Source organism: Megachile rotundata, chromosome 2, assembly GCF_050947335.1.
Source record: "Megachile rotundata isolate GNS110a chromosome 2, iyMegRotu1, whole genome shotgun sequence".
In the NCBI taxonomy this organism is placed as follows: Eukaryota; Metazoa; Arthropoda; class Insecta; order Hymenoptera; family Megachilidae; genus Megachile; species Megachile rotundata.
The window spans coordinates 9,772,674-9,796,648 of record NC_134984.1 but is presented as its reverse complement, the minus strand read 5'-3'; the positions used below and the strand labels follow the sequence as shown (position 1 = coordinate 9,796,648).

General features: G+C 27.4%; 3 protein-coding genes and 1 long non-coding RNA gene across 12 annotated transcripts in view; 2 read left to right on the top strand and 2 right to left on the bottom strand.

Annotated features, from left to right (window-relative positions):
- The window catches only part of eya (eya transcriptional coactivator and phosphatase 2), a 31,861-nt gene extending 16,046 nt beyond the window's left edge, over positions 1-15,815 (top strand). For 2 of the 7 annotated variants that reach the window (XM_076542166.1, XM_076542167.1), the window contains exons 3-9: positions 3,325-3,503; positions 5,829-6,012; positions 6,600-6,735; positions 10,242-10,337; positions 11,224-11,489; positions 12,454-12,910; positions 13,414-15,815. In XM_076542166.1, the coding sequence (XP_076398281.1) occupies positions 3,325-3,503; positions 5,829-6,012; positions 6,600-6,735; positions 10,242-10,337; positions 11,224-11,489; positions 12,454-12,910; positions 13,414-13,595 (1,500 nt within the window). In that variant the 3' untranslated portion in view covers positions 13,596-15,815. The remainder of the gene's footprint in view (positions 1-3,324; positions 3,504-5,828; positions 6,013-6,599; positions 6,736-10,241; positions 10,338-11,223; positions 11,490-12,453; positions 12,911-13,413) is intronic. The other 5 variants (XM_076542163.1, XM_076542165.1, XM_076542168.1 and 2 more) reach the window with 4 other exon arrangements.
- Positions 3,489-5,466, bottom strand: LOC143266649 (uncharacterized). Its single transcript, XR_013041593.1, has 2 exons — positions 4,781-5,466; positions 3,489-3,607 (listed from the first exon to the last, which is right to left on the bottom strand). It is a non-coding gene; the product is annotated as an uncharacterized LOC143266649 (long non-coding RNA).
- A 38-nt stretch (positions 15,816-15,853) lies between the features above and the next one.
- 26-29-p (C1 family peptidase 26-29-p) lies at positions 15,854-19,215 on the bottom strand. 3 transcript variants are annotated; one of them, XM_076542162.1, is made up of 12 exons: positions 19,106-19,215; positions 18,393-18,442; positions 18,167-18,319; positions 17,912-18,084; positions 17,732-17,836; positions 17,502-17,661; positions 17,233-17,425; positions 16,951-17,168; positions 16,781-16,881; positions 16,575-16,706; positions 16,307-16,496; positions 15,854-16,232 (listed from the first exon to the last, which is right to left on the bottom strand). In XM_076542162.1, the coding sequence occupies exons 2-12, from the start codon at positions 18,430-18,432 to the stop codon at positions 16,048-16,050; spliced, it is 1,650 nt and encodes a 549-aa protein (XP_076398277.1). In that variant the 5' UTR covers positions 18,433-18,442; positions 19,106-19,215; the 3' UTR covers positions 15,854-16,047. The 3 variants fall into 3 exon arrangements, with proteins under 3 accessions (XP_076398277.1, XP_003705787.1, XP_076398276.1); XM_003705739.3 differs by lacking the exon at positions 19,106-19,215 and adding an exon at positions 18,893-19,094; XM_076542161.1 differs by lacking the exon at positions 19,106-19,215 and adding an exon at positions 18,907-19,094.
- Positions 19,216-19,983: 768 nt separating this feature from the next.
- Positions 19,984-22,051, top strand: LOC100876918 (trafficking protein particle complex subunit 2-like protein). Its single transcript, XM_003705740.3, has 7 exons — positions 19,984-20,430; positions 20,603-20,757; positions 21,216-21,258; positions 21,320-21,492; positions 21,659-21,746; positions 21,825-21,904; positions 21,979-22,051. Exons 1-7 carry the CDS (start codon positions 20,392-20,394, stop codon positions 22,019-22,021), a joined length of 621 nt encoding a protein of 206 aa, XP_003705788.2. The 5' UTR covers positions 19,984-20,391; the 3' UTR covers positions 22,022-22,051.
- The last annotated feature ends 1,924 nt before the right edge of the window (positions 22,052-23,975 follow it).

Here is a 23,975-nt window from a genome sequence, read left to right as displayed (position 1 = left end):
AAATGGCTGAAGTCTATTCTCGGTAGAAAAACAAATTAACTTAATAATTGCTATTGTTTTAATAGAAATTATAAATTTAACTCTCTCAGGTACACTTCAGTGCGTATATTTTTAATTTCATTGAAATGCAAATTATTACATGTCTGAATTTAAACATAAATGGATTTAGACATCTTTCAAAATAAACGACTTATATTTAACACTCGTCGAACATGAAAATGATGAATTATTAAATATGTATACATATACAATACATTATTAAGTTGTAATCAAACATAAACTATTGAATTATACATATAAATTTTCCTGGTAATTTGTTTGCAAAACTATATCTATTTTAGATTACGTAGAGTTAGATTGTTTTGGAGAAGAATGTGTTATAGGTCTCCTTTAAATGTTTCAAACTTAACCAAACATAAAATTTAAAAATAATAATTCTAACAATATTTTATCGTAATATGAAAACACAGAACAGTGAATTGTTTATGTAATACTGAATGAATTATCACGTAAAATAATTGATATTTCACCAAAATACTGTGTTAAGATATTTAACAAAAATACTCGGTTAAGATATTTTATAAAAATACACAGATTAAAGCATCTCGTGGCAGGAAGTACACACTTCTTTCGATACAAAAATTTCACATTAACAAATTTATTTTCGTACAATCGTAAATTATCAGTATGCATTGAAAACAGTGTACCCTGTAACATACGATTGTTTTTTATCGACTATCGATTCTTCGTAAACTGTAATATTTTTAAAAATACCACTTACAGCCTTTTTTACAAAATAATCTTCAGTTAAAAAACAACTTCAAAAACACTTTTAATGAAAAATTGAACAGAAACCATAAAAAATCAAATGAAAAGCTGAATGGAAACAATGAAATAAAAAATGAAACAGTGAATAAAAACAATAAAAACGCAAATGAAAAGCTGAATAAAAACAATGAAAACGCAAATGAAAAGCTGAATAAAAATAATAAAATTGTAATTGAAGAATTGAATAAAAACGCAAAAGAAAAAACTGATGAAGAACGTTATTAAATGAATAAATGTCATTGATACAATTTACCAATCAATTATTAGTTTTCATAATATTTATTGACTAGGATATTATTGTGCAATATGATGTATTTAGTGAATGATAAAAATACACGCATTGTAAATTATAAAGATGGACGCATTTTAACAATATCTATAATTTAGCGATCCATAAAATTGATTGAATAAATTTACAATTTATTGCAATTGTCATTTCTTGCGATATAAATACATTTTTTCCAAACACTATGCAGATGAATTTAAATTTTTATATAACTGTATCTAAATTTTTTTTTCAAAGATTAAGTTACATAACGAGAAGATTTATTTCTTCAAACTTGTAATGGATTTCGGAAAATTCTAATAAAACTATTCTAACTCTAGTTTTACGAATATGTATAATTACATTGAAAGTAGACTATAAAAATAAATAAATAATGGATAATACATAAACCAAGAATACTTTGACAAATACTACTTAATAATTTCCATAATCTAAAATAAAAAATTTAAGAGCCACCATTTTTGTCAAAAATTTTTTCATAATTTTCATAATGCAAAATAAAGAATTTTAGAGCTATCATTTTAATAAAAATTTCTTAGTAATTTCCATAATGTAAAATAAAAAATTTAAGAGCCACCATTTTTACCAAAAATTTCTTCATAATTTTCATAATGTAAAATAAAGAATTTTAGAGCCATTATTTTAATAAAAATTTCTTAATAATTTCCATAATCTAAAATAAAAAACTTTAGAGCCATTATTTTGTCTCAAAAATTTCTTCATAATTTCCATAATCTAAAATAAATAAATTGAGAGCCCTCATTTTGACAAAAATTTCTTAATAATTACTATAATCTAAAACAAAGAATTTACCAGCACTCATTTTGACAAAACTTTCTTAATAATTTTCATCCTCCAAAAAAAAAAGAATCTAAGAGTCATCATTTTAAGGTTCCATAAATCCAGAGTTAATTAAATCCAGGGATTTAAAGTATTTTTCGGATTTCTTTAACTGCTCGATTGAATTAAACCAGAAACCGTCGGTAGTTCCACCCTCATAAAATACTCGACACAACTTATAATCTAACCGGGCTAATTGTTCTGGAAATTAATTACGCGTCGCAATTCTAGATGAAATCAAATATCCTCCATCCGTTTTTCTTCCTAAAGAAACATCAATGGTGAAGGTACGAGTTGTATTTACTCCTTCAAACCGTGACTACGAGAAAAGCTTATTCATAATTTTTACTGAGAATGCTTTAGGTGAAGGTATGAGTTGACCAGTTTTTAGAAGACATAAAATAAGGTTTTTATAAGTAATTCACTTTTCAAGAATGTGAATTCAGATGCCACATCAGGTAGTTTTTTGAAATGATTACATATGAAGTGAAGTACTATCTAAATAGTTATTCATTATTAACTATTAAGTAATAACTATTTTACTTATACTAGTATTAACTACATATTTAGTAATAGCATCTAAATTCATTAATATAATATACCATTACATTTCTATTTTCCTGACGCTTCTATGAAGAATACGATTCAGATAGAAAAATGTATACCTTGTGAAAATTTCAAGAATGAAATATATTTCTTCTGGTATAAGTCAGCTACTAGTAATTAGAGGGTCAATTACTAATTTTTTAATTTTTAAGAGTGGTCAACTCCTGAAGCATTTAGAAGTACAACCGAAGATTTAAGAATCAACCATTACTTAACTACATCAACCACATTAATTATGAAGATTGCAGAGATTTTGCGAATATTTTAAACTATAAAATATTTTAAGTTTGTATTTTAATAAAATTATCTGAAAATTTATATAATCTTTTATGTTTGTATTGCTTACAGTTTTTAAATGATGTAAAGTTGATTTATCATTCTTTTAACTGAACAATGTTGCCATAACGGAGTTACCATTGTTTTCATAAAACAATATTAATACACATCTTATTTTATTAGAACAATGTTTCCATAATAGATGTATCATTGTTTTGATAGAACATTATTCCAATACTAAACGTATCGCTATTGTAATAAAATCCTAAAATAGATTTATTATCCTAAATATAAAATAGACTTATCTCCCAAAATATAAAATAAAATTATCTTCCCGAAATAGACTTATTGTCATTTCAATCAGAACAGTGTTGTCAAAATATGTTTGTCGCTGTTTCAATAAACCAATAAAAAATAAATAATTAAATGTTAAAATAGACTTAAAAGAAATATAACAAATCGAAAGTATGTGAACGTGAATCGTTTTGATCACACTGGCAGCTACGGAGGTCAAGAACGAGGTGCAAGATTGCCCCGAGAACGACAGCGTGCCCGGCGGGGAGTTGTACATCGACGAAAATGCCGAGGAAAAAGAGCAGGAGTATCCAGATTCTATGGAAAAGGCCGACTACAGTTCATTGTACGGAGCCAATCAATATTATAACAGGTATTTATTTTCCAATATTCGTTTCATTCAATTTTTCAATCACTTCTGATTTAATCATTCTTTTTATCCCTTGTGTCTGCTGCGTCAGTCAAAACTATACACAGCTACAATATTGAAATAAATACAGAAAATTAAAATGTTATATCTATTTTATATTAAGCGGTCGTAGACTATTGTGATTGCAAATTATAATTGAACTTAAACTTCAAATTAATACACATTAAAAATTCAAATATGATTTGTCACATTGGAACCACGAGTGCGCTACAAATCAAAGTAAGGTGAAGTGGGGTAAGTTCATAAACGGGGCAAGTGCGTATACAGGCTATTTTTATTGCAATATGCGCGAAATTTCTCCATTTAGTATATTTGTTTCCTTGTTTTGTTACACTATATCCCCTTTTATATTTCAGCTAAGAGTACTTGTTTGCAGTATAGAGTACTTGCATAATGCAGTAAAAAGCATTTTATAGCAGATTTGTTAATAATTCTGCTCTTGCCCCATTGCACATAAAATAAAGTTTCAAAGTATTTAACTTCAAGTTACGCTCTTACCCCATTTTCGGGGAAAGTGCAGAGTAGTTGACATTTTAAACAATTTCCTATCAAAATCAAAATGTACGAGGAAAATTAAGATCCTAGTTAATATTAATTAAATAGTAGTAATTGTGCAAAGCGTTCGGTATCGACAGCGTTAAGTATTTACATAGCAGACTGAAAATACTTACGTTTAAATACCAACTTTACAAAAATCAGTCTGCACTTACCCCACTTCACCTTACCTGAACTCATTTTTCTACGGTAGGTACTTCATGAAACTCCAAATATAGAAAAGAAAACTTAATCTAACCTAACCTAATCTAATTTAACAATAACAAAAAATAGTTAAGGGATTTGATGAAATCATTTACTTTCAGGGAAATCACCCTACAGAGTTGTTATTTTAACATCTTCCATGAATTTATCACATACCTTATGGATTCCCCTAGAATAATCAAGAAAATCCCTATTCTCATCATTTTCCTTAAATAAATATCCATTAAATAAATTAAATAAGACATTCCGTAATAATTATAATATTCATAAAATAATAAAATATTGCCAGAAAGTCATTTGTAGTAAAAACAAAAAAACAAAAAATTGTAATTATAAAAAAATTGTATCAATAATTTTGTCATTCATAAAATTTATTTATTTATTTTTAACAAAAAACAATTTCGTAATAATTTGTGTTATATATCATATTTGCAACAGAATGTGAACAGATTAATGGTTACCTCTGTACTTGATTATTGAAAATAATTATGGTAATCACAACCACCGATCAATTATCAGTAATCATAAATAACTTTTGTAATCCATAATCACTTGTCGATAATTTGTAATTATTCACTGAACAGTTAGTTTATATTTTACTAAAATCGGTAATAACATCATAATTTCTGTTTTCCTATGTAATAATAATAAATGCATTATTATTAATACCATGTTTGAAACAAGTAGTATATTAGTTCAATAATAATTAAAATCGTAATCATTCCGTGATTGATTACCGAGTTCATATCTTTCAATTACAATAGCTCCGATTACATCTTTTATTCGTTAATGAAAATTAATAACTTCCAATCGTTAATCAGATTACGTTTTATCCGACTCTGTTCAAATAACTTGCGCAATAAAGTGATTTACCTGATTTGCGCAATAAAATTTCCGGTTTAATCAAGTTTTTAAATTTTTTAAAATGTACTGAAAGATATAGGAAAAACGTAATGAATCGCTTTAAATATTCTTTCAGCACGTTTAAACAATTATAATGTTGCAAAAGTATAATTTTTAATTTATATACATTAGAAAATTAGTAAGTATATTCATTTATTTGTGGAAGTATACTTTCTGCTAAAAGAATTTGTACAACTTTTATAGTAAAAATACAAGTTATTAAAATTAACAAAACTTATTTTAGACTTATTTTTACACATTTTAAAATATGTGATAATCGAACGAAACAAAATTCATTGCTTTCCTGTTCAAAAGAGGGGGCCTTTCATTAAAAACAGAAGCAATATAATTAAAGGCAGAAATCACTAAAGAATTTTGTGCAGTCCCTGGTCATTGAATTAGGATCACGTAGCTAATAAATTATATTATTACAATTTGAACAGGACTTTTAATTTTACGGAAAACGTGAAAAATGGTATAAATTTATAATGGTCCTAATTCGATGACTAGACACTGTAATTTGCTTGAATGAGTTAACTCGTCCACGGTATATCAGTTAAATAAGAAATAAAGTAATCGAATTAAATAGTAAATTTCTGTTTATAGTATATACAACTCACCCCCATATGGATCGGCTACAGCTGGGAAAAACACCTCGGGATTGCAAGGTTCTTACTTGACCTCTTACACGTCCCCGAGTTCCATGACTCAATATTCGTCTTATGCTACTTACAACAGCGGCACACCGAATTTTCCCAACGTAGCCCAAAATATATCGTCCTCTTCTCAGGTAAATGTATTATAATAAAAAGTACTATTATACAATATAAACAACCCTATGAATTTTACTATTGAATTTTACATGAAATTACTATTGCAAGTTATCGTATTATTATTCAAATATACCAAATTATAGAAAATTGTTATACAATAACAGCAAATTCTTATACAATTATACCAAATTGTTATACAATTACAGCAAATTCTTGTACAATTATACCAAATTGTTATAATTGTTAAATTATTATAAAATTTCTTGTTAATCCTTTGACTATGAGTCATTATACATCCTCTGAATTTTTCTTGCTAAAAAAATTGTAATTGCAAATAATTAAATATCAAGTGTCTTAATATTTTACTGTGACAAACAAGTCACCTTCTAAAATCCCCTTCCTGCTCTATTTTGTAAATTAAGTAAATTTTGTTTATGTATATGTAAGTTGGTAAAAGAATTACAGGAGTGCAAAGGATTAAAGACACTTTCAAAGAGTTTCTTAGATTTTACGATAATTGATGAGAGGTTCTTTGAGGGTTCTAATCTATTATACCTTTTAAGAGTGTCTTCCGCGTTTCACTAACTGACTCTTTTTCTTTCAGAAGCTAGATTATAGCGCCTACAGTAGCAGTTTATACGGAAATGACAGGGTACCATTACAGTATTCCGGATACTACCCAATGCATGGGTACCACGCGACACCGGCCTCATTTAACATTGGAAATCTGAATTTTGCTGGTAATTTTCCATTACATTATTTCTCTATGCATCTGCAAGAGTGGAACATGCTTGATACGCTAATACATAGGTTCTTGAACTGTGGTCCGCGAAATTAACTTTACATCCCCAACTTTTCGCTTTTATTCAAATAATTCATTCAATAAAAATGATGAAAACCATTTTGTATTTGTTACTTAACCAGTTAAGTGTGTTTGACGACTAGAGATGTGGCAGAATTTCAAGCCATGACGACTATATCCGTCATGCGTAAAATTTTGTTACAATTTGATATTTAAATTGTAATTTTGGCGACAACTAAATTATATTCGTATATTGTAATATGTTTAAAATGTTTAGAGGTCAACGCGAAATGAAATAAACAAATAAAAAGTGTAAATGATTTGAAATGGATTCATAAATTCTTGAGAGCTAACTCGTCATCGCTTGATTATCGCGACATATACTGATGCGCGCTTTGCAAAAAGATCGCCACAGTTAACTGGTTAACTACTTAACATAACTAAATAGTAATTATTAAAAATTTGATTATGGGGTCAAGAAAATGTTTAAAACCGCGGACTACATAAGTTCAAGAAACCCTGCGACTTGATTCTGAATTTCGTTACAATATCGCATGTTGTAAATTCCTTTTCTATGACGAGTTGTTTCAATTGATTCACCGGAAACGGGGTGCTTTATCATAGTTCTTACTTCGTGAGTCTGCAATTAAGAAAGTTAAATTAGTATTTTTAAAAATAACGATGATCCTCGTGTAACACGATACTTTAATTGCATGCTTTGTATAAATGTTTGACTTCTTATGAACTTTTTTGTTTTCCTTCTTTTTTATTGTGAATGTCTTTTTTATGTATACATTTACGTTATCGAAAAATTTCTATAATTTTTTATAAGAGTATTTGTGTTATTCGAGGGTTGTCTATATGAGGGGTTTTATAGACTCTCGTTATATTGCCATTTCTATTTTACTAGTGATGTTTTCTTAACAGTGAGTACACAGACATGAGTAGGATATTTTAATAGAATTCAACAGTTTTAATATTAAAGGAGGAAATTACTTGTTTAATGTACTGTATTATCAGTTTTAGAAATTATTTAGTGTTATAGCTATGTTAGTGGCAATATAATAGGAATCTGCTGCTGTTGATGTAAATAGGAATTTTATTTAAAATGCCAAGTTCCAAGGTGTAATTAACAATGATGGAATTTGGAAATTAGAAATTGCAAGAATTTAAAAATTTCGAACTTGGGAATTTGAGATTTTGAAAATTTGGAAGTTTAGGAATTGAGAAATTGAGAAATTTAGAAATTGAAAAATTTAGAAATTGAAAAATTTAGAAATTTAGAAATTCAAAACTTGAGAAACTGGAACATTTAGAAATTGGGAAATTTAGAAATTTAGAAATTCAAAACTTGAGAAATTGGGAAATTTAGAAACTTGAAAATTTAGAATTTTAGAAATTTAGAAATTTGAAAATTTAGAAATTTAGAAATTTAGAAATTGAAAAACTGAGAAACTTGAAAATGTAGAAACTTGAAAATTTTGAAATTTGAAAATTTAGGAACTTGAAAAGTTAAAAATTCAAAATTTTAGATATTTGAAAATTTGAGAACTTAAAAATATAAAAGTTTATAAATGTGAATTAAAATAAAGCAAAATTAACATGAAATAGTTCGTTGTTTTCTTTTACGAATTTTCATATACGACAAATAAATAATTGTTCATAATCAATAAAAAGTGTAATGTAAATGATCTTGTAAAACATGTAACTCGTTGCTGGTGAATCACTCTATTAATACATTGTAATGTGTTAACACTTAAAGGACAGGTCGCGAGTTTTCTCGTGTACAGTTCTCATTGAACAAGCTGTTACAACGGTAAGTGCATAAAGATGTTTAAACTAATGCCTAATTAATGCAGAATATCTCGGAAGAACATTAAAAAATCGCTCATTATATTGCAAGATGGTGGAAACTTGTCTCCAGTCTTTTAAGTGCTTTGCTTCTCTATTATTAATTTTAACATAAATCAATCTTGTTTCTTTTTTTTGCACCACTGCTAGTTTTCGATTTATGCATTTAATATAGTCTGTCCCTTAAAAGTTTAAACGCTAATTTTTTAATTACTTTTCTAAATTCCCAAGTTTTTAAATTTGCAAGTTTCTACATTTCTAAATTTCACTATTTTTAAATTTGTACTATTTTCTAATTATCAAATTTATAGATTTATAAATTTCAAGGTTTTCCAAATTTTAATTTAGCACATTTATAAATTTTGAAATTCCTGAATTTCTATATAACAAAAATCAATTGTAGATTTTTAGATCTTTTGATTGCACAATTCCAAGATTTCTAAATTTTTATATTTCTAAGTTTCCGAAATTTCAAACGACCAAGTTCCTCAATTCCAGAAATTTTTAATTTTCAAATTACCAAATTTCAAATTGATAAATTTGTATATTAGAAAATTTCGAAATACTTAAATCTTTAATGTTTTCAAGATATAAGATTTTAAATTACCAAATTTTTAAATTTTTGCTGAATTTGCAAATTATCAAATTTCTGAATTCCTGGTAAATTATTAAAATTCCCAAATTTAAAATGTTAACAATTACCAGGTTTCTAAATTGTTGCATTAATAAATTTCTTAATTGTAAAATTTCTATATTCTCAAATTTGCAGTATCCAGGAATTTTTAATTTTTGAAACCTAAATATCTAAATCGCTGACCTCACCTAACCTAATTATTATTAAATTACCAAATTACCAAGTTATTGAATTATCAAATTACTAAATTACAAAACCACCAAATTACTACATCACCAAATTACCAAATTACTAAATCACCAAATAACTGAATTACCAAATTACTAAATTATAAAATCACCAAATTAACAAATTACTAAATCACCAAATAATTAAATCACCAAATTACCAAATAACTAAATTATAAAATCACCAAATTACCAAATTACTAAATTATAAAATCACCAAATCACCAAATTAGCAAATTATTAAGTCATCAAATAATTCAATTGCAAAATTACCAAATCACTATTATTACCAAATTATTAAATTACAATATCACCAAATTACAAAATCATCAAATCACCAATTATCAAATTACTAAATCACCAAATAATTGAATTACCAAATCACTATTATATCAAATTACAAAATTACAAAACCATAAAATGACCAAATTACCAAATTACTAAATCACCAAATAATTGAATTACCAAATCACCCAATTTCCAAATACAAAAATTATTATTTACTATATCATAATATTTCTATCAAAATCCCGTCAACAAATCATCAATATTTCAACCAGAGGACCATAAATCATGCAGTACATACTCTTGTGGGACAGCCTGTAATTTAAATTTATTGTTTCAAATAGCAACATTTTACCTCAGTTCTTCGGTGTACATATATCATCACGATAATTTCGATTAGCTAGCAATTATAATTTATCAGTAACTATCGTCCTTCTTTGTAAAAAGATTCGACAAAATCTGCGCTCACATTGGACGCAACAACTCACGATGCCAGCGATCTTACCGCACGAGAAACCGCAAACATCGAAGGTAACACGATTCGTACGTGTGATTTTATATTTCTATTTCTATTCCTTTTTTTTATCGATATGCGTGTGCTCCTCTGATGTGTTTACAGTCTATCTTGCTAAAAACAGTGCCGTCTTAAGGTACAGTTACACTGGGCAACAGAAACCCTCAAATTAAATAAAAATATTATTTTAAAATCCAAGAAAATTAGCTTAAAAGTGTTTTTAAATATTTGTCTTTCTCCAGACTTATATTACATTATATTACATTGGTATAAAAATTAAAAGATTTTGGTTAAAAATACAAAATTTTTGTAAGATTTTTTGAATATTTATTTTGTTACAAAATAATAATTGCAATTTTGTTTGCATTTTTCTTCTTGAGAACATTGTTTTGCCCAGGGAAATACTGTAAAGACGGCTCTGAAAAACAAGAAATAAATAACCATAAGGTAATTTTCAATGGTAACGTTCAAACATTTCTAAATATCTTCCAGGTTCTAAAATTAAAGCGAACTGATAAAAGAATAAATGTATGTCTATAAGTAATCAGTTGGAACAATATTATTTAATATTGTACTATATACTATAACATTTCTCTTAGAGTTATTAAAAAATTTGTATTTAGTGCAAAATAATTTTTATTCAAACTTTGAAATGTGGAAACATCAATTCTATAATAAATTTGTCAAATCACATGTATACTTCTGCTTAAAATATTACAATTAATGCAAATATTGTATTGAAAAGTACAGTTTCAAAATTGAAATTAAAAAAATAAAAGAATTCGGTTTCATAAGAAATTGAAATTAAAAAAATAGAAAAATTCAGTTTCATAAGAAATTGAAAAATATAGAAAAATCGAAAATACAGATAAAGAGTTGGATAAAAAAATATGAGGATGAATTAACGTGTTTCAGGTACGACTGCGAAACCTTGCAGACGCGGAAGACGTCAAAGCGGAAGTGGAAACAGTATAGGTTCCGCAGACACGACAGAAGCCGGTCCTGACCGGATATTCATTTGGGACCTGGACGAAACCATAGTTGTGTTTCACTCGTTGCTCACTGGCCAATTTGCAACGAAACACCGTAAGGATCCTACCCTTTTGGCCCAAGTTGCCTACAGAATGGAGGAGATGATATTTAATTTGGCTGATACTCATTTCTTTTTCAATGACATCGAGGTAAATATATACGGTTAGCTTCTGGGTGGCTAACACTGAGAATTGTTAAATTATTACATTGTTAAATTGTTACATTGTTAAATTGTTACATTGTTACATTGTTACATTGTTAAATTGTTATATTGTTACATTGTTACATTGTTAAATTGTTACATTGTTTAATTGTTACATTGTTACATTGTTAAATTGTTACATTGTTACATTGTTAAATTGTTAAATTGTTACATTGTTAAATTATTACATTGCTATATTGTTAAATTTCTATATTGCTGTAAAAATGAGAGTAATCACAAAATTATGCAAATATCAAATTTCCACACTTACAAATTCTCCAAATACACAAATTGGATACTTTAGAAACCTAGCAATGCAGAAATATCAAATTTATAAATTTACAAACGTTGGAAACTTGAAACTACAAAATTTCAATTGAAAATATTCAAACTTTAAAATTTTCTAATTAAAAAATTTCACAATATGGAAGTTTGGAAAAGTGAAAATTTCAAAATAGAAATTTAGTAATTTAATAATTTGAAAGTTTGGAATTTTCAGAATTTAACATGTTTAGGGACAATAAAAAGTAGTATGAAAATACCTAACAAATAAATTGGTTATTGCTTTGAAATGTATAATAATTAAACTCAAGTTTATATAAAAGCGAATTACAATTGCCTTCAAAATGCTATAACATTCACGCCATTTTGCATTACAACGAAAATAAGTGCTATAACATTATGTCCTCAAACATGTTAAGTATGTAGAATCTTCAAATTTTTAAATTAAGAAACCACTTATTAATCTTCTTGCAAGTACAACCACCCATCACTGATTTAACCTCAAATTAATCTTGTTAAACAATGTATAAAGAACAATTATATTTGTATTTTATATTACGTCATGAACTATTAAATTTGTATTTTATTTTATATCAAAATATTGTAAAACTGAAATTAATATTTTGTAGGATTGTGACCAAGTGCACATCGACGATGTATCATCAGATGATAACGGGCAGGACCTGTCTTCTTACAACTTCGCAAACGACGGTTTCCAATGCGCGTCTACGAACAACGGCATATGCTTGGCATCCGGTGTCAGAGGTGGCGTAGACTGGATGCGAAAATTGGCTTTCCGTTACCGGAAAATAAAAGAGATTTACACTAATTACCGGAACAATGTCGGCGGTTTATTAGGCGCAGCGAAACAAGAACAATGGCTGCAGTTACGCTCAGAGATCGAAGTACTGACCGATAATTGGTTAACATCTGCAGTGAAATGTTTGAGTCTTATTAATAAAAGAAGTCACTGCATTAACATTCTTGTCACGACTACGCAGTTGGTACCGGCTCTTTCGAAAGTACTACTTTTCGGAATTGGTGGAATATTTCCTATTGAAAATATTTATTCTGCCTCGAAAATTGGTAGGTTTTAGAAATATTTTTAGTGTAATACTCAAATCGATCAATCATTAATGTCAAGAATTTTACTTCAAATGAAATATATATATTATAATGTATATAGAATTATAAAAAAAATATCTACTCTGTGTAGAACATTATATGGTCTTATTTAAAAAAGTGGAAACGAATTTTTATAGAAAAGAAGTATATCTATAATTATTATTTTTGCAATCTATTAATAATAATAATAATTAACTTAATTTTTGTTTATAATATTATACTACTACCAGAAGCGTTTCAACAATCATGGACAGCAATCATTACATTAGCTTCTGGTATCAAAATAAATATTCATAAGCGAGAAACAAACTCATACTAATTTTACATACACTACAAAATATTTCATTTGAAACAAAGTCCTTGACATTTACATTAAGAAAAGATCAATTTGATATGAAATCAAACACTTGATTTATGAGCGAACAATTATACAGCATATCTCATACAATAATATCAACTTTTAGGGAAAGAAAGTTGTTTTGGAAGAGTAGTCGCAAGATTTGGTCGAAGATGCACTTACGTAGTGATAGGCGACGATTCGGACGAAGAAACGGCAGCACGTGCCCACAATTTCCCATTTTGGAGAATAAATAGTCACTCGGATACACAGTCATTATACAACGCCTTAGAGATGGGATTCCTTTAAACAGGATCCATTTACAAAAAGGACTGGACAAGGGGAAAAAAGATCCTGTTCGAACAACGTCCAAACGGAATACTTTCACGAGATATTTCTATATTCTTTAGTGCGCCTTACGATAGCGCTTTTATTGAGCGAACCATTTGAACATTCCTACTATTTATCGATCGTACGTGAATTTGGGGATCGACTGTTCCTGTGAGATCGCCATATGTAATTATCGTCAATGGCTATTCGTCGATCGTCAAGCGTGACCGATCGGAACAGGGTCCACAAGTGATATACAATGAAAGTAACAGAAAGTAACGGAAGAAGAGGGAAAATTGAAAATGAAAGATTTATATATAGTATGGAAAATATTTTCAATTAATTCCTACACACTTTCGACCATATAAATATTATATTCGATGTAACAATTGGTTCGTTGAAAATTGTCTTTTGCGTACTTAAACGAGTTGTATTTCTTGCTATAAAAACATAGCAAAATTGGTCGAAAATGCTTAGATTCGCAGGCGAGATAACATTTATGCGTAACTTCGTTAGTTATAAATCTCTGACAATTTTACACAAATATTGTGATACAGTTTAATCCAATTATTTAATTAATGATCCCAGTAAACATAATATAGCATGGTCGAACAGATATTCTTTTTTAAACAGCAGTTTGTGAAAGTTTATAGTCACGTTTTTATTAGTTATATTATATAGGGAATATATTTGACTGAAAATATTATGCATTCTTATCGTTTATGTCTTTGTACATGTTAAATGCTAATAAGAATATTTAGGTACATATATTTTTGAATTGTCCATATCATGGTGTGGTTTAAAAACATTTTTCAGATTTCAACTATTTCGAATTATCCTAGAAAAAGTAGCAGATTAATAATATAGGTCGTGAGAGTAATTAAAATTTATAATTTTATGATATTAAGGATACGTAAAATGACGTTTTCAGAACGTACGAGTTTATGTTATATACTGAAAATTTTAATTAATAAAAGAAAGAGAATAGGATTAGCAAATGATAACCAAAGTTAACGTCGTTGAATATTTCGTCGTAAAATCAATTTATATGTTTTCGAGATAATATCATATATTGAATAAGTAAACATTTGCCGAAATAAAGACGGCTAAAATTTTGTGCAAATTATATTCTTAAATCAATCATTTTCATCCAAAAAATTTTTTTTTTATAATAATTAATGATCTACGAAATTTATTTATGTTTATTTTGTAATAAAAAATCAATTACTTTTTAGTAAAAGTTACATATACAAGTTGCTTATTATTTTGAAAATCTATAAACATGTAAAATGCAAAATATATTAATATAATGTTTTAGTAAACTTAATAGCACAAAATCTGCACAAGTTGTAAAATTGTGACAAACCCTAGTTTTAAAGAAAACTACTTATTGGTGTATTATTCAATATGAAATTCGACTGAATGAAAAGATTTAAAACATTCAAGTTATAACACTTAAAAATGAAGACTACAACAATTAACGAAATTCTTTTAAAAGTGGTGTGTTATTTACACTTTCGAGAGATTAATTTTTTCTGATAAATGTACGTTTATGTTAGATTCACATTATATTACATGGATTAAACATGGTAAATGTGAATCTGTGTATTAAAATAGATTGTCGGATGTAAAAGAAACGATGTAATATTACTATAATTATTATATAAAAATTTACACACGATCAAACAATTATCGATTTGATTTACATAACATTCCTTTCGTTGGTATATTCGATTTTGTATGGTACGCACAGCGATGTATAATTTTATAAAAATTTAAGATACTGTATTACGTAAATTGTGCCTATTGAAATTATATATATTTTTATAAGTAATTGTTATAATTCCAGTGTCAGGCTTTCTAACACCACGAGTGATAGTTTCATACTGAGGTTAGATTTTTCAGTGTATAGCAACACTTTCTATCTTAAGATAAAAACGTGACATTGTTTATTTACGTAAGTGTTCATATTTGTTTATGCTTTTTATATCGAATATACATTTCTTTGTGAACTGGCAGATCACAGTCACTATGTAATTTACTTATACACTTTACCGACTTCAAAAATTCATCGTATCTGTGCGTCCTTTGATATTCCAAGTTTTTAGTGAAAAAAAAAAAACAAGAAAAGAGAATGATAAGAGTGCTTTCAAATGCTACAGATATTCAATAAAAATCATTTTGTTTATGTTTCTACAACGTTAATTTTCATACGATCCAAATAAAATTGCATCTCATTTACCTTGCATTTTAACAATTTATTTACATTTTTTTTTTTTCATTTTACAATAGGTCTCTGTATGTACCCAGAAAATGGTGTTCAACATTTATTATTATTGCATTTAAAAAAAAATATATAACTTTATTTTCATAACTTATTTATATACGTTTAAAGTAAAAAACAAAAATATAATGTATTATTTGTTCTTCCTTACATAGTAACATATGTGGGGGCTGTTAACACTCCACAATTGTTCTTTTCTTGAGACATCAGAATGTAACCATCATTACCCCAGTAATTTGACCAGGAGTTTTTAACCAGCCAATAATCCTTTCCATTTAATTTACCATAACCGACAGCCAAAACTGCGTGATCTAATGATTCCTCCGTGTTACCTTTGAAAAACAAAATTTATGTTTACAGTAAAAGCATTATACAATGGTAAGAAATAAATATTAAATTTACTTACCACAGGATTCATCATAGTATACACCATGGGAATAGAATGAAAATGTTTTATGAGCAGCATCGATTGCAACTGAAATGGGTCCATGTTTTGCGATGGCTACTTTCAAAGCATTAGGATCACCCGGTGTAACATTTACGAAGCCCGTAATCTTAGCTACCTTTGTAACGTTATTTGCATGACAATAACCATCCTAGAATGAAAAATACGATACGTATTAATCTCATACACGTTTACAATAACCACAATTATACTAAAATATATTTATTACCTGACCAAGATAACCACCATACTCATCTTCTGCGGGAAGACCTCCATGTTTCATGATCCATTGATACGATCGGAAATCTTCACCACCATCACAGCCATTATTTCCAAAACCCCATGAACAATCAATAAGAGCCTACAATCACGAAAGAGTGTTAAAATATTTTGTATTTACATTATTAATTGTAGTCACATTTTTTATTTCTTTACCTGTTGAGACAAGCGTACTAATTTACCATATTTCATGTAATAAGCACCCTCGACAGCACCTGTTGTGCCAAAACTCCAACAAGAGCCACAAACGGATTGATCTATTTAATTAACAGACACTGCTACTTAATTTCAAGTCCACTATTTGTTGAATAAATCCGGATACAAACCTTTAACTGGAGTAACAGCACCATAGAGTCTCCAATCTAGAGAATCTGGAACTTTTTTCACTTCTTCATCAGCATTGTAGGGGAAAGGTGCTCCTCCATTGTAACCTTTAGTATATTGTTTACCACGCAATGCCTTTAATTCTAATTCGGTACGATCCACCAAATGGTTAACATCTAACTGATAACTTTTAACAGCTCGGTTGGTTGAGTGAATAAATCTGTAAATGTTTTGAATGAAGATAAGTTTTAAATATTTGTAATATATAAATATGTAATACATACCTTAAATTTTGTCTGAAGACTTCTTTGCGTGCTAATTCATCTATTTCATCTATGTACTCCTTGTTATGAGTTTTTTTGAAATTTTCGAATGCTTCGTGCATATGTGCGTCATGATTATGAATGAACTCGCGTATGGGATTAAATGTGTATATATGTTTATCTCCAGGTCCAGGAAAACTAACACATGTCATATCTATTGAAACACATATTTCTTAGTTAAAATGTAACTAAATAAAATTTACATTAATATAGGAAAATATCGTACGTACTTTCCGCGATATCAAACACCTCTGAACTAGGTGTCTCAGAAGAGAACCAATCATAATCTAAATAATAATGATCGTAGTGAGAACCTAACAGGCTATTAAAACCTTTCATTTCATACCTTACAGGAATTGGTTCTTTAAATTGTGGTACACGTGGAGATTTCTATAATTCATTATAAAATAATTAAAGATATAAGACTAATTATATGATAACGAATAATAATATAATTTACCTTATATCTTATCCAAAGAGTATATTTGTTTGTTTTTTCATTAACAGTCTCTACAAGCCTCCATTTTTCACATAATAATCCATTAACCACCTCTTCACCAATGCACTAAACACATAATTTTGCATAACAATGCAATATTAAATAAGTTTAAAAAATAAAAAGGAGAAAACGTTATTTTACCTCCATTCCAGTTGTATCCGGAATAATAGTCTGAGGTTCAATTTTCAAATCCCTGGTACCATTTACTTCAAGACATGTTTCTGCATTTAAAATATTTTCTGTAGTGATTGGAGCAATTTTTATACTTTTTCCATAAGATCCCTTGTGCGACAATTGATAAGTTTTCACCATTCCTAATTAAATCAGAATTAATTTAGTGTTTTCTTTAAAAATATTGTTATTGGTAAAAAGTTGACTACTTTTAGTACACATTACCTCCATAGTAATCAATTCTGCTAGATCCACTTGCAGCATCGTACCATGCATAAAATGGTTCACGAATTTCGGCATATGGGATATACAAAGTTCCCTTTACCGTGTAAGCATTACTAAATGTTGGAGATTGAATAGCCTCAATACCAAAAGTACCTATAGAAACATTAGTATTCAATGATATACTTTGCCATTTAATATATAATAAAAATAATAAATATAATCTTACCTATTGCTACTAAAAAAACTATTAAAGCAAAAATCTGCATTTTTATGTTTCTGTAACAAAGATAATCAGAACATTATTAGTTTCATACATACAATTGGCCATTTCGATAGTGTTATAATCTCATTACTATTGATTACACCATTTCTAATACTAAGGGAACTAACATTGATAACATACATATTTACATATTCACCAAAATCGTTATTAATTTTAACTTGAAGTATATTTAAAAGAAATAATTATAAAAACCCAAAAATTTAAATTAAAATTGAACCAGTACGAAAATGATGATATTAATAAATTTCTACCAACATATTCTAATTATACACATTTTATTTATTTAAAATAAAATTATGAATGTTCAGAAAAAAGCAATTAATTTTAAATATTTGTATATTTATTGAAATATCAGTTTGAAATAAAAATTCAAAACAAAGAAACTTGAATTAGAAACACGATTAAAAATAAATTGAATTAGTCGCATTTCACTTTTCACTTACAATAAGTTACTCACTCTTTGAGGAAAGTTGCTCAAGTACTAAATTGCAAAAAGATCGAATATTAAAATAGAAGGAAAAAGTTTTCCTTCTACCTAAACTTCGCAGAACACAGACATGACCTAACAATAAAATGAACTCGATGCTTCCGTTAAAATGCCCGAACTTATATACACGACGACGCTTGATAAAATAACAAAGCTACCGACGATTTACCGGAATAAAGTCCAATGTTTTTGATTCGTTTGTGATATATTTATGTATATATGTTTCCGTGACAACGTATTTATTTCTATATTAGTCGTTTTAAAAATATACAGGTTGGATTGTACTCAGCGGTTTATTCAAACATTATCAGATTTCATTTTTATGTTTATTAATTTTTGTAAACGGTAGTACTTTATGTACAGATTAATATTTCATTAATTATAGCGCAAAATAGTATTGTAAAGGAAGTTTTACTGAGAACAGAATTTGTGACTTTTCAAATTTTGAATAATCTATTTATAGACAACCTGTCATACTTCTACGACTTGTTTTTGTCATTATAATAAAATATTTATATAATAGGTACAAAGATTTGAAAGAACTCTATTCAATAAAGACCTGAGGCAATTAACATAATATTGTCAACATTTCAGCACTCTAAAAATTAATATTATAAATATTATAATAAACAGTGACTGCAAATTTCCTAGTTTCTAAATTCCCAAATTTTCACCTCAAATTCCTAAATATCCAAACTCTTAAAATTATAAAAATCTCAAATTTCAAATTTATCATTTGATCCTAATACTTTTGTACACAAATTAATCCAAAGTAACTTATACAAAAAAAAAAATATAATTTCTATTTAAAAAAACTATGAGCTCCATATCTCCTAAGTTATTTTATCTACAAAATAATTGATACAACTATACAATGATCTTTTTGATATTAATTAATTTATACATGATAAATTTTTTTATTAGTCTCATAATTATAAAAATGGTCAAGGTGATAATTCTATTTTAGAACCTCCTGTACATGTTTCTCGTTCTACTTAAATTACAATGAGTCAAACTTGTAAAAAGATAGCGATCAGTAATTCGTTAAACAGGAAACGTAGTCAATTAAAAGATAGATTGGTTTTTCCTAAAATAATTGGGGTAGGGAGATAACACATTTTCAAAAGACAATTAACGTTATTTTTATGATTGTAAAGAGAGGGGCAATGGACTTGTCTTGAAATTATACTTGACAACGTACATAATATTCTACAGGACAGACACAAATAAAAGACAATTGAAAGCATTTTGTTATCTCACATTTTTGCACGCACAGCATCGTTTTAAATGATACGAACCGTCGATAATTACAGTCATTTATACATATATATATTAGAACATCTTACGTTGGCAGCAAAATATTTTATATGTGGTTAAAATTACATGTTCGATACTACAATTGATAATATATTGATTTAATTACTGATTAATCGATATTAAGATCAATTTTAATCGATGTCGCAACGTTCCAAAGTTATTCATTTATATAAAACGGTACGAAATTATTTCAATTTTATTTTGCTAAATCAGTTTTATCGTTTACAGTACTGAGAATATTATTTTGTAACAAATTAATAATTATACAAAATGCAACGCGTTATAAAATAAAGGGAAATTATTCATTTGTTTTAAATTTTATTTTCTATTAGTAACTAATATTTTTTAGCTTTTGTACATGGGACGAGACTATCCAAGAGGTTATGAATTTTTCAAAACAAATTTAAAAAAAGCTTTCGAAAAGAATAAGGCAGAACGTGATCCGGAAAAAATTGAAAAAATGTTGGCACACGGCAACTTTGTTATAAAAGAACTGGAAGCTTTGTATATGTTACGCAAATATCGAACATTAAAGAAACGATATTATGAAAAATAATATCAAAATAAATTATACAAAATTTGTATATTTATATCTGTACAGACAAAATATTTTTATTTCATTTGTTTTTTAGGAATCTATTTCTTTTATATTTTGTTTACAAATTCAACAATCAGTTTATTAGATATTGTAAAACATTTTAGTATCTTATTAGAACAATGTAATATACTTTAATGTATTTGTGCAATACTTTATTTAAAAAATAAATATTTTTGTAACTAAACTGTTGAATTTATTTACATGGTCCATCATGTCACTATAGTTGTCAAAAGTGACATTCTAACTTATGTGTTATGGAATACAAACAGCATCTCCAAATATTTATTATAACCTCTAGTATAGGTTGAAGTGTTAGTTTATTTATTAAATCTTGTTATGGATGATAATACTACAAACATATAAGACTCATAAAAATGGCAGTTTGTGTAGCAGTAATTGGAAAAGATGTAAGTATACACTTTTTGAGGTTAAGGTTATTTATTTACAAAATTTGGAAATTTGTTTCAGAATTCTCCAAAATATATTAGGTGTGCAGATGAGTCGTCAGCATTACAATTTCACTGTAAAGTTCACACTTCAATAGATATTATAGAAGAAAAGTTGAACGTAGGGAATAAAACAGCTATTGATACAAGAGACTTATATTTGGGATTACTATATGCTACTGAGGAATATAAAATGTACGTGTAACATATAAATATATTTTATAAGTATTTAATATGTTCACGGTCATGTCATTCATGTCTGAATAATGCTTAAATTTCAACAGTTTCAATGGTACAGTCATGTTAAATAACTATATGTGATTCATTGGATTCCTTCAATTAACATTCTGTTTAATTTCAGATATGGTTATGCTACAAACACAAAAATTAAGTTTGTCATAGTATTAAAATTATTTAACACATTACCAAGAGAGAATGATGTAAAAATGGTATAGTACTTAAGTTTGGATTATTTAAACTTATGATTATTATCGATCAATGTCAAAAAGGAAATGTTTTCTTTGCAGACTTTTAAAAAATTACATGCTGCTTACTCTAATGCTGTGTGCAATCCATTCTACATTCCAGGTGATCAAGTTAATTCCAAGTAAGTTTATTGTAACAATTATAATATATATAAGAAAGTTTAACATAGTAAAAATAATCTATGCTCACTTTCAGGTCGTTTGATTTGTCAGTGATGGAGATAATGCGTAGTATGTAGATTTTAATAAAATATATTTTGAAATTAAAATGTTACAAATATATTTCAAATAGGTGAAACCTATATTAAAATATGTATAAATTCTAAAAAGGAATTTACCTTTGCTATGTATAGTGAACTATAATACATAGATATAGCAAAATTGAAGTATTGCATCTTCACAGAATTTATTATATTTTATTTTATGATTTATAAATTTCTAATTTTTTTAAATTTTAAACAATCATGAATTAAAATAGTGTACAAAGTAAGTATATAAAATGTAAAATGAATATTACAAACCTTCAATATCAATTTCCGGTTGTGTCTTCTTTCTTGATAGAATAAACTGCATTCAAATTTTCATTGCACAACACTGAACATTCTGAAGTTCACCTTTTAAGTGCAAAAATTTCACAATAAATTTTTCGTACCAGTATCTATAATGAATTCTAAAAATTTTATACTAAATGTTCATGTTTAAACTAACTCAAATTATAATTTTCAGTTTAGCAAAATAGGAATAGAAATTTGAAATTAAAGTTGCCAAAAAAATATAATAGTATTGACTAATGCAAATACTCAATAAATAGGGACCAATAACAGAAACAAATAATTTTCTGAACAACTTATAATGTGAACTATATTATTTAATACTAAGCAATGAAATAATATTGGATAATTGAAAACATGGTAGATAATTATATGTAACAATTATTAAAAGAAAAAGGCAAAGTAAAAAGTTTTCAGATAATGAGTTTTTCAAAAAATAAATTACATTTTACACAACTCAAAAAGTTTTTCTCTTTATAAATAAGATTTTACACATTTAGACAAAACATTACATTTGTTTAATTACAACGACAACGTATCTGAAACAAATCTCTAAAGCAATCCTGTTTTCATTATCTCAAAACTTCGCAGCACGCATTTCCTTAAAATTTTAAAAGAACGAAAAACAAAAAAGATACAGATCGGTCCAATTGTGCCCACCGTAGCATTATTTGCTGGTTACTTTTCTGTAATGATATCCTTTATTGTCTCTATTTTACAAAAACAAAGAAGCAACACTGATATATTGCTTGACCGACGACGACGACGACGACGTAACTGATGATATATAATTCGTTAGGAAACGTGGTGAAGGTTCGTCTACGCTGTGTCGCGTTTATAAAATCAATCAGCTCAACCCGCAGAATCGTATTCTCTACAATGCAACTAGAAAAATAGTTCTATTCGAGACGATGCAGATCATACCTGTGTGTCTGACGTTTCTCGTCTCAACAGGATGATATTAATCAATGAAATTAAAATTCGACCTGGGGCTTTCCAGTTTTCAAGAACTTGAAAACACACTACCAACAGACTTTTCTCATTGTAATAATAATAATTATAATAATAATAACGATAATAATAATAAAAATAATAATAATTTTACCATATAAATGATAGAAATGTTCAGGCGCTAACTATGTATACAGGGTACGATGTAACATTTAAGCTTTGTTTCATGGATGGATTCAGCACTTAAATAAAGATTCATATAAATGTACGTTTAATTTCACCTTGTTTCAGATTTATAACGAGTTTGATCTTTTAATAATAATGAAAAGTAATGCACTTAGTTTTGGGATTGGAGTACATTAATGAATTGAAGATTTTCAAGGAATTAAAGGACGATGAACATTTTATATGCTTATATGAAGGTGTAAATATTAATACCAAATGTATTTTACTGAAAACTTTTATCTTCTATGAAAGTAAATACAAGTTTCTCTAAAACAGAACTCGCTGTAACTCAGAAACAAGATTAAATTGAACATGTACAGGTAGATGAAGGTATTCACAGCTAAAATAGATATAAATTACTACTGTACAAAGCACCATTTATACATATACTTAACATAAGTTAACATTTCTTTTTTATTATAATGAGAGGTAGTATTAGTTACAAAAGTATTCGAACTCTGTTTAC

What these genes read in the sequence shown, in the direction of transcription:
- 26-29-p (XM_076542162.1), bottom strand. Translation starts at nt 18,432, where the DNA reads ATGCAGATTTTTGCTTTAATAGTTTTTTTAGTAGCAATAG. An exon ending in AGTTTTTTTAGTAGCAATAG is followed by an intron (nt 18,320 to 18,392) that starts GTAAGATTATAT and finishes ATGTTTCTATAG; the next exon opens with GTACTTTTGGTATTGAGGCT. An exon ending in GGTGTTTGATATCGCGGAAA is followed by an intron (nt 17,426 to 17,501) that starts GTACGTACGATA and finishes GTGTTTCAATAG; the next exon opens with ATATGACATGTGTTAGTTTT.
- LOC100876918 (XM_003705740.3), top strand. Translation starts at nt 20,392, where the DNA reads ATGTCGCAACGTTCCAAAGTTATTCATTTATATAAAACG. An exon ending in ATAAAAGAACTGGAAGCTTT is followed by an intron (nt 20,758 to 21,215) that starts GTATATGTTACG and finishes CAAACATATAAG; the next exon opens with ACTCATAAAAATGGCAGTTT. An exon ending in GCTACTGAGGAATATAAAAT is followed by an intron (nt 21,493 to 21,658) that starts GTACGTGTAACA and finishes GTTTAATTTCAG; the next exon opens with ATATGGTTATGCTACAAACA.